The sequence below is a fragment of the Ovis aries genome, chromosome 1 (assembly GCF_016772045.2).
Source record: "Ovis aries strain OAR_USU_Benz2616 breed Rambouillet chromosome 1, ARS-UI_Ramb_v3.0, whole genome shotgun sequence".
Taxonomy (NCBI): Eukaryota; Metazoa; Chordata; class Mammalia; order Artiodactyla; family Bovidae; genus Ovis; species Ovis aries.
The window spans coordinates 77,523,623-77,537,866 of record NC_056054.1 but is presented as its reverse complement, the minus strand read 5'-3'; the positions used below and the strand labels follow the sequence as shown (position 1 = coordinate 77,537,866).

General features: G+C 37.9%; 1 protein-coding gene across 4 annotated transcripts in view; it reads left to right on the top strand.

The window, feature by feature from the left end:
- Positions 1–2,211: 2,211 nt before the first annotated feature.
- The window catches only part of LRRC39 (leucine rich repeat containing 39), a 21,492-nt gene continuing 9,459 nt past the window's right edge, over positions 2,212–14,244 (top strand). For 3 of the 4 annotated variants that reach the window (XM_027972344.2, XM_042251402.2, XM_060412141.1), the window contains exons 1-3: positions 2,212–2,325; positions 5,653–5,845; positions 12,807–12,912. In XM_027972344.2, coding sequence (XP_027828145.1) covers positions 5,733–5,845; positions 12,807–12,912 — 219 coding nt within the window. In that variant the 5' untranslated portion in view covers positions 2,212–2,325; positions 5,653–5,732. The remainder of the gene's footprint in view (positions 2,326–5,652; positions 5,846–12,806; positions 12,913–14,244) is intronic. The other variant, XM_027972348.2, reaches the window with a different exon arrangement.

Genomic DNA, 14,244 nt, shown 5'->3' with positions numbered 1-14,244 from the left:
TGATCACTACTGATTTAACACAAAACATAGTAGAGCTAGGAAAGGGCAGGAGAAGGGGAGCTGTGGGATAATGAGTGGGCGGTTTAAGACAAGAGAATACTCGTCTTTATGGTGCAAAGTCAATAGGTGATTCTGAGATTGAATCCGAGATGAATCAATAGCAGGATAAGAATATTTTTGGAAATCTAACAAGACGTAGTTACCATACTTGTGTCAGCTTTTCAGATGCAGATGACAAAATTCTCCCAAGCAGATTTAAGGAAGCAATGCGAGTTCACAAAACAACTCCTGGAACTACATTACGGAACTGGCCTAGGGAGGGTGTCCCCAGAACCAGCTTCATCTACTGTGTTCTGGAAACTCTTGCTGCCCAAACTAACTCCTGAATATATTTTCTCTGCTGTACCCACAGCAGCAAAAATGGACTCTGGTCACTCAGCCTGTGTCCTCACCTTCTTTGCCTCTAAATCAAAGTAGATGGTCAGCAAAATCTCAGTCACATCCCAAATCCAGTAGCAAGGAAGACTGGGACATTTCCCCCTAGTTCTATCTTGGTAGAGTAGGTTCACAATGCGGGGGGTTATCAAGCCATGGAGAGGGTGTTTGGAAGATACGGGCAGCCATGACTGACAGACAGTCACTATACATGCCTCGTCTCTTCTGTCTGATCCCGTGTGTGTGCCTGGTCGCTCAGTTGTGTCTGACTGTTTGCAACTCCATGGACTGTAGTCCGCCAAGCTCCTCTGTCCATGGGATTCTCCAGGCAAGATTATGGAGTGGGTTGCTATGCCACCTCCAGGGGATCTTCCCAACCCAGGGATCAAACCCAGGTTTCCTGTATTGCAGGCAGATTCTTTACAGTCTGAGCCACCAGGGGAGCCCGAGCAGTTACCCTTTCCCTTCACCAGGGGATCTTCCCAACCAGGAATCGAACTGGGGTCTCCTGCATTGTGGGCAGATTCTTTTCCAGCTGAGCTACTAGGGAAACCCTTTCTAGTCCCTTATTGTCCTCAAATAACCAAAACTGTCTAATCTCCTCATAAATAGCTCACAAATCTGTTCACTTTTTCCCTACTTTCCCTGCCATTTCTCTAGTGTAGTTCACTTTAACAGTTTCTCAACTTGTCTCACTCCCTGCAGTGTTGCCTCTTAGATCTGCATTATGGAAAATAAGAGGCTAGATAAGAGAAGAGAGCAGAGAAGGCAATGGCACCCCACTCCAGTACTCTTGCCTGGAAAATCCCATGGATGGAGGAGCCTGGTAGGCTGCAGTCCATGGGGTCGCTAAGAGTCGGGCACGACTGAGCGACTTCACTTTCACCTTTCACTTTCATGCATTGGAGAAGGAAATGGCAACCCACTCCAGTGTTCTTGCCTGGACAATCCCAGGGACAGGGGAGCCTGGTGGGCCGCCATCTATGGGGTTGCACAGAGTCAGACATGACTGAAGTGACTTAGCAGCTTAGCAAGAGAAGAGAGAAACTTTGAAATTTGTGGATTTTCTATAAATATGGTCAAATTAAAATTTAATTGTAGACAGTGCCAAATGCAGAAATGAATCTAAATTTCTAAATTGTTTCCAAGGGGACAATTTAGTCTTCTTTTTAATGGAAAGAAAGCTCCTCCCTGAACTTCAGTGTTGACTTATGAATGTATTCAAGGCAGCTGTGTGTGGAACAGTGCCAGCTCTCTGGACAGGGAGATTATAGAGTTTAGGTACTGTGATCTCCTTTACTGTGTCTGTGATCGTGAGCAACCCCACAACTCTCTGAACTTATTCACTATAGAGGCATTAGAGAATTTCTATGGAATAATTGGGGCTTCCCAGGTGTTGCTAGTGATAAAGAACCTGCCAACCAATGCAGGAGACGCAGGAGATGCGTGTTCAACCCCCAGGTCAAGAAGATCCTCTGGAGTAGGAAATGGCAACTCACTCAAGTATTTTTGTCTGGAAAATTCTATGGACAGAGGAGCCTGGTGGGCTACAGTCCATAGGCTTGCAAAGAGTTGGACATGACTGAAGCAACTTAGCATGCATGCATGCATGATAGTTTTATAATACCTGCAGCACAGCATTTTGCAGCACACAGAATACACTCACGTATGTTATCAGTTGGTCCTTTGCACAGAAGCTCCATGTGATTTTTGCTATTCTCAGCTTTGTCCATGAACTAAAATTAGAACTAGGCTGACATTACATTTCACCCAGCTACAGTCTGAGGATTTTCATCACTGGGAGCCACACTGAAAACAATTCTGCCTTCAGTCCACTCCTAGTTGATACACTAACTTTGGACATGTCAGCTCCTGTATGCACTGACCACGGTACGTATTTTTCAAAAACATTTTTTTTTTCCTACTCTTGACTTATAGATAGCTGCTGATGTTTTTACTGTGTCTGTGTTTGCTGGAAGGTACAACTAAAGTTGGAACTGAATTTAAAAGTCTCTTTGGAGGTTCATAGTCATTCGTCTAGTTGCCCTCCTCTGGAAGACTGACTTCCCCAGAAATCAGGAAGTGTTTCTTCAGAGATTGTATTTCTTTTGTTTTCTTTTGACTCTGGGGAGTTGACTCCTCAGTCATGTCACAGCCATGCTCACTTCACTGCTGTGGTTTCTGTTTTTCTGTTGTGATAACCAAGGTAGAGAACACAATCCCATGTCGGAGGCAGAAATGCATATATCACTACTGACTTGTTTTCCTCGAGGGAACATTGGTTACTATTATGGGAAAGTTGATGGTTAATCAAAGTTTAATGGGAAATGGGGAAATGAATTGGCACATGAAATTATACATGTCTAGTAAAATACACATTTACATGTAGGTACTTGAGATTTTAATTATTATCTGATAAATGCATGCTTCAAACCTATTTACATCTGAGACAATAAATTATAACTGGACAGTGATATTAATACCCAGAGGGTTGGATTATCAGCATAAATACTAGTTTCTTGTTGGGAGAAAGATCTTGCAAATCTGTCCCCATTTGAATGCTGCATTTATTGCTTTAAGTTAGGACCTCCTCCTAATAATTTCCTGCATATCAGTAATTATATATTCATCCTCAAATGTTAAACCTTTCCCTTTTTTAATACATTTTTCTTCTTCTCTGTCTTTGCCTTTCTGTCTCTCACACACAAATTACATAGTTTTAAAGAAATCAGTAATTTAGAGGAGATTAATAGTGAAAAAGCAATATTATGTACCCCATTTTTATCACCCTAAAAGTAACCATTTTAACTATTTCAGTATTTAGTTTTCAGTGGTTACCTCCTTAATACTTTTTTTCTTTTTCAAAGGCAGTATGCTGTGCCTTCTCAGCTTTAGACATTATCTATTGTTTCATTATGAAAGATGATGCTTAAATTCACCTGCACTCCCATAGAGTTATATCTCTTTTAATTTCTTTTTTTGTTGCCTTATAGCTTCAATACTTTAATCTCTCTCATTCCATAAAGTATAGACTATATCTCTTATTTCCCTCACCCCCTATTTTCTCATATCCTTCTTCTACACCCTATTAAAAGGACTTTAATTTTTATATTTTGAAGATGTATTACATTCTGTCTTTTTAGCCATAAATAATCTTTGCTTTTTCATAAGTTGATTTATTTCAAAAGTTGATTTTCATCACTCAGGAAAGAAACTTTGTACCCTCAGCAAAGCCCCATGGTTATCATTAATCTACATTCTTTCTTCATGGATTTGCCTATTCTGGACATTTCATATAAATGGGATAATACAATTTTTGGTGTTTGGTGTCTTCTATCAGCATCATTTTACTCAGTTTCCCCATGATGTAGCAGTGCTTAGGTTCCTTTTCATGCCAGAATAACATTCCATTGTATGGATATGTCACATTTTGTTCATTAATAGCCATCTATTAGTTAATGGCCATTTGTTTCCACTTCTCAGCTACTTGTTTTCCACTTTGGGGCCATTGTGAATAATGCTACTATCAACATTCGTGTACAAGTTTTTGTGTGAACATATATTTTAACTTCTCTTGGGTATAAACCTAGACTGATCTTTTTCTATTTTGTGCCTTCCATTTTTTCTATTTTCATGTTTTAGGTATGCCCTTGTAAATAATACACAGGATTTTGTCTTTTATTTAGTTGGGCAATCTTTATTAGCCTGGAGCAGTTAATAATCTGAAAAACATAAATTATGATCATGATGAGATATCATTTTATGCAGTAATATGGGATGAGGATACATCAATGGGGAAACAATTTCCAATGGAAACTGTTTCTGTAATTAAGGTAGAGGCCACTTGTTTTCCATGGGAAATTACTTACTACAACTGTACAAGGAAAACAATTGGCCTCTATCTTATCAATTTGAACATAGTGACCTAACAATTCTAATTCTGGGTATACTCAGTAGAAATAATACCACTTGAGCATCAAGAAGGTAAGAACAGGAATTTCAGAAACAGTTTTGCTCATTAGAGCAAAAATTTGGGATCTAAATATCCACATTATTTAGAATGGATAAATTGGTGTCATAGTCATACATTTTGGATATCATGCTTTATCAGTGTATAACATGCTTTTCCTTCTTTATGGAGCTATATAATTCCTCATAATATACATCTACTGTAATTTACTGGTAGAAAGTTATTGTTGTTTCCAACCTTTTGCTGTCATGAAAAACCCTGCAGTGAATAATTTTGTAATGTGTCATTTTAAAATGGAAAATATTTTCAGTGTAAATTCCTACAAGTGTGTGACTTTAAGTTTGATAGATGTTACCAAAATTCTCTCCATAGAGACTATAGCAATGTGCGCGGTCACATTTGGTGTATGAGGGCACCGTTTTCCCTATGCTGCTGCAAATTTTACTTCTCCTTTTCCAAACTGTATACCTGTCTATTTCAGTCACGATATTGCTTTACTGCATTTCAATATAGTGTTGAATAGAAGTGGTAATTGTGGACATCTTTTACTTCTTGAGTTTTGAAGAAATAATTAATTGTGAATCAAACTCTTTCATTATTGCTAGTTAATTTGGTGAAAAATCAATACCACTATATGAGAGGCAAAGAACATCTCATCAAATAGACTTACCGTGACTTACATAACAATTCCCCTATTATTGTTTGCCTCTCTTTTCCGAGATTCAGGTCACAATCCTCAATGTTAGATGAGTCCATTTGCAATTTATTTTCCACAAGGGCAAACAATCCCACTATATTTACTTAACTGAATTCCAGCTTGTGTATATAGGATCTAATTAAGTAGCTCTGTCAAGATGCCTGCTCATGTTGTATATCCATTACTGCATATTTCCCTATAACTGGACATGTAAAGTAGTTGCAGTTTTTCATTACTGCGAATTAATAGTAACAAAGGAAGTAGACTTGGCGTCAGTTCCACCCTCTGTCACTTACTAGAGACAGGATGTAAACCACTTAGCTACCTTTTCTAGGGCTCGATTTTATTCTCTTTATACAAAGACAATAAAAGTACCCATGTCAAGACATTTTTATGAGAATTCTTAAGTGAAATATGGCATGTAAAGTACATTAAATAGTCTTGGAATCGTAGAATGTGTTCAATAAATGTAAGTTATTATGTTCATTATGGCACTCAATAAACATTCTGAAACACATTCCCCCCCCCCACCCCAATCTCGTTCAATCAGGTCCTTTCTGAGATGGCATCTGTGATTCAGTTATTCAAAATTTAATGAAGTCGGTGACCCTGTGACAATGTGGAGAAATCATGTCAGAAAATGTGGTTAGTACTGGGGCTGTCAATGCTGTAAAGGAAGTTTGGGAAAAAAGAATAAAGAAACTCAATGAAGACCTGAAGCGAGAGAAGGAATTCCAACAAAAGTATGCTAAAACATGTTTATTGTTTTGAATTAACAAGAATTTATAACATCTTCATTATTAAAATAGCATTTATTCGTTGCCTTATTATTGAATTTTATAGAGGTTTTTATCTACAGAAAACTCAAAATATAACTAAAGGAAGCACCTGACAGTGAAGTGTGGCCATACGGTGCGGGCCACAAAAAGGACAGATGAATTCAGTGATTATCCTAGGAGTCTGCTCAACATTCACCAAAGTTCAATCAGTACCATTTAGTCTGCTTTTCACTGGAGGAGGAAATGCAACCCACTCCAGTGTTCTTGCCTGGAGAATCCCAGGGACGGCGGAGCCCGGTGGGCTGCCGTCGATGGGGTCGCACAGAGTCGGACATGACTGAAGTGACTTAGCAGCAGCAGCAGCAACAGTCTACTTTCAGAGATTGTTTGTTCAACATTAGATTCCCTAGGAGCTAAAACAACATCTTGCATTAGAAAGTTCAGTCGATTCTCACCTAACTAAATAGCTGTGAGTTCCAGCCAGGGCCACTGTGGATCACCTGAGTCCTCTATTTGGGTGATAGTTTGACTCTCATTTCCTCTGCCTTATTGATACATACCTACTTTCCTCATTGGATGTTTCCAAAGTATCGCATTACTTTTGCAAGGCTAGCCCCTGTCCTCATCGACTCCATATAGCTCCCATTATATCACTCAGTAGATCCCTCTAAATATTGAATGGCAATGTTCAGTGTTTGGCAATATGTACAAATATCTAGCCATCATGTTGTACACTTAGACTTAATATAATCTTATATGCCAATTATATCTCATTTTAAAAAATGGTCTTGTGTCAGCTAATAAAAGAAAACACGACTAAAAACGGCTTAAACAATAGGGAAGTCCTGAGTTTAGGCAGTTCCAAAGCTTCCACAATTTTCTGGACTCTGCTTCTTCCACCTTCCACAGCTAATCTTGGTATGCCAGTTTGGTCCTCAGGGTAGCTTCTCTCAGTGTTGCAGGGTGGCTGGTACACTTTCAGGCATCGCAGCCAGATACCGTTATGTCATCGGAAGAGTGGGAACAATCATATTTATTTCTGTTTCTTATTTAAGAATGAAAGTACCTTTCTGAGGTCCCCTAGCTAGCCTCTCCTTTACCTCTCATTGGCCAGAATCAGGTCATTTTTATACTCCTAATCTAGTAACCTTTTAGGGGAATGAGATTGTATGACTTGTTTAGACAAATAAAGATTTATACTTTGGTAACTTGGAGGGAGTGCAAAAACTTGGAATCACTGGTATTCTCCCAGCAAAGAAGAGGACTGGCATAGCACTCCACTGCGTCAGACATTCAGGCTTTTTATCTTGTTGCTCAACTGGGCATGGTTTCCATTCCTTTAGGAACAGACTTTAGTTACTTCATGGCCCGAAATACATAGATAGACCAACTGTGGCCAACGTACTTGATTCCAGCTAGCCGGAAGTTGCACACATTACTATTTCTGCTAACATCTCACTAGCCAAAGCTTCATATGACCCATTCCTAACTGCAAGGGAGGATGGCTAAATGAAGTCTTGTGCCCAGTTATATTTAGAGGATCTATTATGAGGAAGAAGAGAAATAACATATTGGAGAATGATAAGCAATCTCTGTGACACATGGGTGATGTTATTTTCTCCATTTTAAAGACGGAAAACCTGAAGGATAGGCCTAGGTAACTTGTCAAAGATCATACTGCTAATAAATGTGGAACTGGTATCCACTAGTATTCATACATAAGCAATCTGACTCAGTAAGCATTCTATTAACCTCAGGTCTTAAATTTCCCTAGATTGACTCTTTACAGTAAAACTACTCTTACAAAACCTATTATATTTATATTATACAATTATGACAAACTTGAGTGCTCTTTTTTAAAAATTTTACTGAAATATAGTTGATTTACAATGTCATATTAATTTCTGCTGTATAGCAGTGACTCAGTTATACACACACACATATATATATCCTTTTTCATATTCTTTTCCATTACGGTTTATCACAGGCTATTGAATATAGTTCCTTGTTGTTTTTCCATCCTATATATACTACTTTATATCTGCTAATCCCAAACTCCCAATCCTCCCCCCTCCAACACTCCCATCCTTGGCAACCATAAGACTGTTCTCTGTTAACTCAAGTACTCTTAATAAATCCTATCCAATTTTTTAAAAAACAGTGGTCAGAAATCATGAGTTATTTCTTTACTCCTGAATTTCACCTATTAATTTTAAACATGTCTGGCTAAGAATCATTTAATTTCAGCAGCTTCAATTTTCTCTGCACAAAACAGGCAAGGGACAAGAAAAGGCAAGAATGTAATCTAATGCTCTTTTCTCAGCTAAGAGTGGCTAGAGATTTAACTAAAAACTTTGGTTGCACCATGGGATCTTAAGTTCCCCCACTAGTAATCCAACCCATGCTTCCTGTAGTGGAAGCATGAAGTCTTAACCACTGCACCACCAGGGAAGTCCCCCAAGCCTTAGGTGTAAACAGAAACTGTTCTGTCTTTTGATACAAGGTTGCCTGGAAAAAAATTAAGCACTTGGGTTTGAGTTGATATAATGACATTTGAGAAAGGCTTTAGAGTGTAATAAAAGGGTTTTAGAGGAGATAGAAAATTTCTATTTAAAACTTGAAAGAGCCTCAAGCTTAAAATAAGCAGTGTAGGAATTACAGAATATTAAATCTAGAAGAAACACTAGATATTACTTAATCCAAACCCCATATATTATTGGCAAAATCCTTGGAAGTGAGATGTCTTGTCCATGGTTTCTGAATTAAGTAATACATTCCGGATTTAGATCACACAGAGCCAGAAAGAATAAGTGAATCATTAAAGAGATGGAAATAAACTTATCTGGTAATAGTTATCCTCACTATAAACTCATTAAGGACAGAGGTTTTTGTATCCACAAAGTCTAACATAATATTTGGCATATAATAGGTGCTTAATGGAGATCTTCAATTGAAGTTAGAGTGTAGGGAGTAAGATACCTCATTGCTCAACATTTTATCTTACTCTGGAATATGTATATCTCAGTGAGCAGTAAGTAATTAATAATCATTATGTCTACCATTTGAATAGTCTATTTTTATAAAACATGGTATAATTGAATAGAAGGCATTATATATTTTGTCTCATTTAATCACATTTATTGGAAGCTTCCCTACTAGGGCTTCCCTAGTAGCTCAGGCGGTAAAGCATCCACTTGCAATGCAGGAGACCTGGGTTCAGTCCTGGATTGGGAAGATCCCCTGGAGAAGGAAATGGCAACCCACCCCAGTATCCTTGCCTGGAAAATTCCATGGACAGAGGATCCTGATGGGCTACAGTCCATGGGGTCGCAAAGAGTTGGGCATGACTGAGCGACTGTTCAGTCTGGAAGGCCACACACAGCCGTTGCCACAGTGCAATTTTTAGCAAATTAATTTTCAGAAAAGTAGTGGATGAAAATATGTAGGCTCCATAGAAATATTTTGCAAACACAAACATATAAAGATAGCAAATATTACACTTTTAGAGATATTTGGTTTTCTGTTCATCAAAATAAAACCCTCCCTGAAGGTCAATTAGTATGTAAAATTGCTAAGAATATATATTAACTCTCAGATGTCAAGAGAATTTTGGTAAATAAATATTCAAATTGATTAAATCTATGTTCTATGATGATTGCTTATATTTTGTTTATTCTTTATCATTCTAATAGGCTAAAAGTGTAAAACTTTCAATTCTAAACTCATTCTTTATTTTTCATACGTGAAAAATTTCTAGTATAGGAATTGGTAACCTTCTGCAACCTTTTGTTACTCATTTTTATAACTTGACATTATGTATTTTTGCTATGAACCAAAATTCAATAGGATATAATTCCAGAATTTTGTGCATTTTTATATCTGGAAAACTAAATCTGGATAAAATGGAATATAGTAATATACAATTTAACTCTGAAGTTGAACTATATTATTTGCAAGCCTTTTAAAAACTTTTAAACTAGATATCTATAGATTAGATATTTAATAAATGCAAATCAAAACAACAATGAGGTACCACTTCACACCCACTAGGATAGCTATGATCAAGAAGATGGACACTAACAACTGTAGGCAAAGCTATGGAGCAACTAGAGCCCTCATACACTGCTGGTGGGAAGGGAAAATGATGCAAGCAATTTGGACACAGTTTGGTTTAAAAAAGTTAAATGTAGATTTATGAAGTGATCCAGCAATTCCACTCCTAGGAATATACACACTCAAGAGAAATGAAAACATAGATCTATCTGAAAATTTTACGTGAATATTCATAGCAGCACTATTTATAATAGTTAAAAATGTCCATCAACTGATGAATGGGTCAACAAATTTGGTATATCCATGCAGTAGAATTTAAGGGACTAGATCTGATAGACAGAGTGCCTGATGAACTGTGGACAGAGGTTTGTGACATTGTATAGGAGACAGGGATCAAGACCATCTCCATGGAAAAGAAATGCAAAAAAGCAAAATGGCTGTCTGGGGAGGCCTTACAAATAGCTGTGAAAAGAAGAGAAGCAAAAAGCAAAGGAGAAAAGGAAAGATATAAGCATCTGAATGCAGAGTTCCAAAGAATAGCAAGGAGAGATAAGAAAGCCTTCCTCAGCGATCAATGCAAAGAAATAGAGGAAAACAACAGAATGGGAAAGACTAGAGATCCCTTCATGAAAATTAGAGATACAAAGGGAACATTTCATGCAAAGATGGGCTCAATAAAGGACAGAAATGGTATGGACCTAACAGAAGCAGAAGATAATAAGAAGAGGTGGCAAGAATACACAGAAGAACTGTACAAAAAAGATCTTTATGACCCAGATAATCACAATGGTGTGATCTCCAACCTAGAGCCAGACATCCTGGAATGCGAGGTCAAGTGGGCCTTAGAAAGCATCACTACGAACAAAGCTTGTGGAGGTGACAGAATTCCAGTTGAGCTATTTCAATCCTAAAAGATGATGCTGTGAAAGTGCTGCACTCAATATGCCAGCACATTTGGAAAACTCAGCAGTGGCCACAGGACTGGAAAAGGTCAGTTTTCATTCCAATCCCAAAGAAACGCAATGCCAAAGAATGCTCAAACTACCGCACAACTGCACTCATCTCACACACTAGTAAAGTAATGCTCAAAATTCTTCAAGCCAGGCTTCAGCAATACATGAACTGTGAACTTCCAGATGTTCAAGCTGGTTTTAGAAAAGGCAGAGCAACCAGAGATCAAAGTGCCAGCATCCGCTGGATCATGGAAAAAGCAAGAGAGTTTCAGTAAAACATCTATTTCTGCCTTATTGACTATGCCAAAGCCTTTGACCGTGTGGATCACAATAAACTGTGGAAAATTCTGAAAGAGATAGGAATACCAGACCACCTAACCTGCCTCTTGAGAAATCTGTATGCAGGTCAGGAAGCAACAGTTAGAACTGGAAATGGAACATCAGACTAGTTCCAAACTGGGAAAGGAGTACATCAAGGCTGTATATTGTCACCCTGCTTATTTAACTTATTATGCAGAGTACATCATGAGAAACACTGGGATAGATGAACCACAAGCTGGAATCAAGATTGCTGGAAAAAATACCAATAACCTCAGATATGCAGATGACACCACCCTTATGGCAGAAAGTGAAGAAGAACTAAAGAGCCTCTTGATGAAAGTGAAAGAGGAGAGTGAAAAAGTTGGCTTAAAACTCAACATTCAGAAAACTAAGATCATAGCATCCAGTCCCATCACTTCATGGAAAAAAGATGCCCCCATCAGTGACTGACTTTATTTTTTTGGGTTCCAAAATCACTGCAGATGGTGACTGCAGCCATGAAATTAAAAGACGCTTACTCCTTGAAAGTTAAGTTAAGACCAACCTAGACAGCATATTAAAAAGCAGAGATATTACTTTGCCAACAAAGGTCTATCTAATCAAGGCTATGGTTTTTCCAGTTGTCACGTATGGGTGTGAGAGTTGGACTATAAAGAAAGCTGAGCACTGTAGAATCGATGCTTTCGAACTGTGGTGTTGGAGAAGACTCTTGAGAGTATCTTGGACTGCAAGGAGATCCAACCAGTCCATCCTTGAGATCAGTCCTGAGTGTTCATTGGAAGGACTGATGTTGAAGCTGAAACTCTAGTACTGATGTGAAGAGCTGACTCATTTGAAAAGACCTGATGCTGGGAAAGATTGAAGGCAGGAGGAGAAGGGGACGACAGAGGTTGAGACGGTTGGATGGCATCACTGACTTAATGGACATGAGTTTGGGTAGGCTCTGGGAGTTGGTGATGGACAGGGGGGACTGGCGTGCTGCAGTCCTTGGGGTCGCAAAGAGTTGGACACAACTGAGCAACTGAACTGAACTGAACTGATGGAGTAGAATATTCTTCTTCTATAAAAAGGAAATAAGTACTGATACACACATGCACAAATTTTGGAGAAAACCCTGCTACACAAAACACCAAATATTATAGAATACGTTTTATATGAAATATCTACAATAGGCAAATACATAGATATAGAAAGGAGGTTATTGGCTGCCAGCGGCTGAGGGAGGGAGGAATGGGGAGTGACTGCTCAGGCATGGGGTTTCTTTCTTAAGTGCTGAAAATGTTTCAGATCAGAGAGTGGTAATGGTTGCACAGCTCTGCAGATATACCAGAAAACACCAAACTGTGTCAGATTTTTATGGTATGTGAATTATATCTAAACAAATCTGTTGCAAAAAATCTAAGGAGAGGTATAATACTTTTCAAAACATTAAAAAGAGGGCCTTTATCATATTAATCAAATGTCTTACAAAATAATTCTTGTCTGATTTCCAGATACTGTCAATCAAATGTTTGTTTTTGATGGGTTACTTTTTCATACAAAAGTGAATGCTACCTATGTTACTACCTGTGACCTAAAATGATTTCCTGGTCTCCTAGGCTGGTGCGAATCTGGGAAGAACGAGTATGCTTAACCAAGCTAAGAGAAAAGGTCACCAAGGAAGATGGGAGAGTCATTTTAAAGATAGAAAAAGAGGAATGGAAGGTAAGCTTTATAGAAGCAATATTTTTTATATTTTGCATTTTGTGGGAGAGTTGAGAGAATGATTCTTAGACTATGTGCTTAAGACTGAAATAGGAATTCTGATTTTAATAGTGTGTAATACCAAATGAATTTGGGCAATAGGAACTGAAAATGAACATAACTTCCCAACTTTTTTGTTCAAAAATTCAACCAGTGTGCTTTAATGCTGCCTAAATTTAAGTCATTTGTAATATTTTCTCCACTAATCCTTCTAATAAGCATTTTCTCATTTTTCATAAAGACTGCTTAACAAAAATCATATTGCTTTCCAAAGCTAATGCTCAGTTAAAAGTTCACAAAATGGAAATGTTTATTAATTTTTCTTAGGTCCACAATTGGATTCATATTATCTTCTCTTTCTCTCCTTCCCTCCCTTTCTCTTTCACATACTCACATACACATATACAAACAGATATCTGTTTAATTATTGTATGTTAGGCCTCATCTAATTTTAACAAGGGCCAACTTTATCCCTTAATTCAGTGTTTGTCTTCATACACATTGGTGTATTTAGCAAGGTGGTTACCGCCTTTGTCTTTTGGCTACTTTAGGCTAATAGAGAAAAGGCATAGAGTTCAGAATAGTTGAAATTTTAAAACTCTTTAATTTAAAAGAAAATCGTCTTTAAAACATGATACTATTTTGAAACAGAAAGGAAAGGGACATTCCTGGTGGTCCAGTGGTTAAGAATCCCCCTGCCAATGCAGGGGACAAGTTCTATCCCTCGTCCTGGAAGACCCCATATACCACGGGGCACCTGAGTCTGTGTGCTGCGACTACTGAAGCCTGCCTGCTTAGAGCCTGTGCTTCTTGACAAGAGAGGCCACAGCAACTAGAGACTAGCCCCCACTCACCCCAACTGGAGAAAGCCTGCACGCAGCAATAAAGACCCAGAGCAGCCAAAAATAAGTAATTTTAAAAAGAGAAAGGGAAGAGAAGTTTGAATTATTGATTAAAATGATCTTTTTTCTATGTCAATTAACCACCATATTCTCATTTTCAATAACATATGTACTCTCATTAAGCCTAATAGTCTTTAGAACACAGCTCTATGTGTGAGCAATATTGACTAAAATACCTTATTTTTGTTTATGTTATTCTGACTGGGGTTTGAAGGTTTAGCATCCCCCTTGGAAAGTAAAGTTCTTAAAACTTAGAAGTAGCACAAAGCACTTGGAAATGTAATTCACTAAAGAAAAAATATGCCTAATTTCTTTTACAAATCAAGTAATATCTCTACAATCACATTTCAATGTGGCATGATACTGAAATAATTTAAGTAATATAGTAACT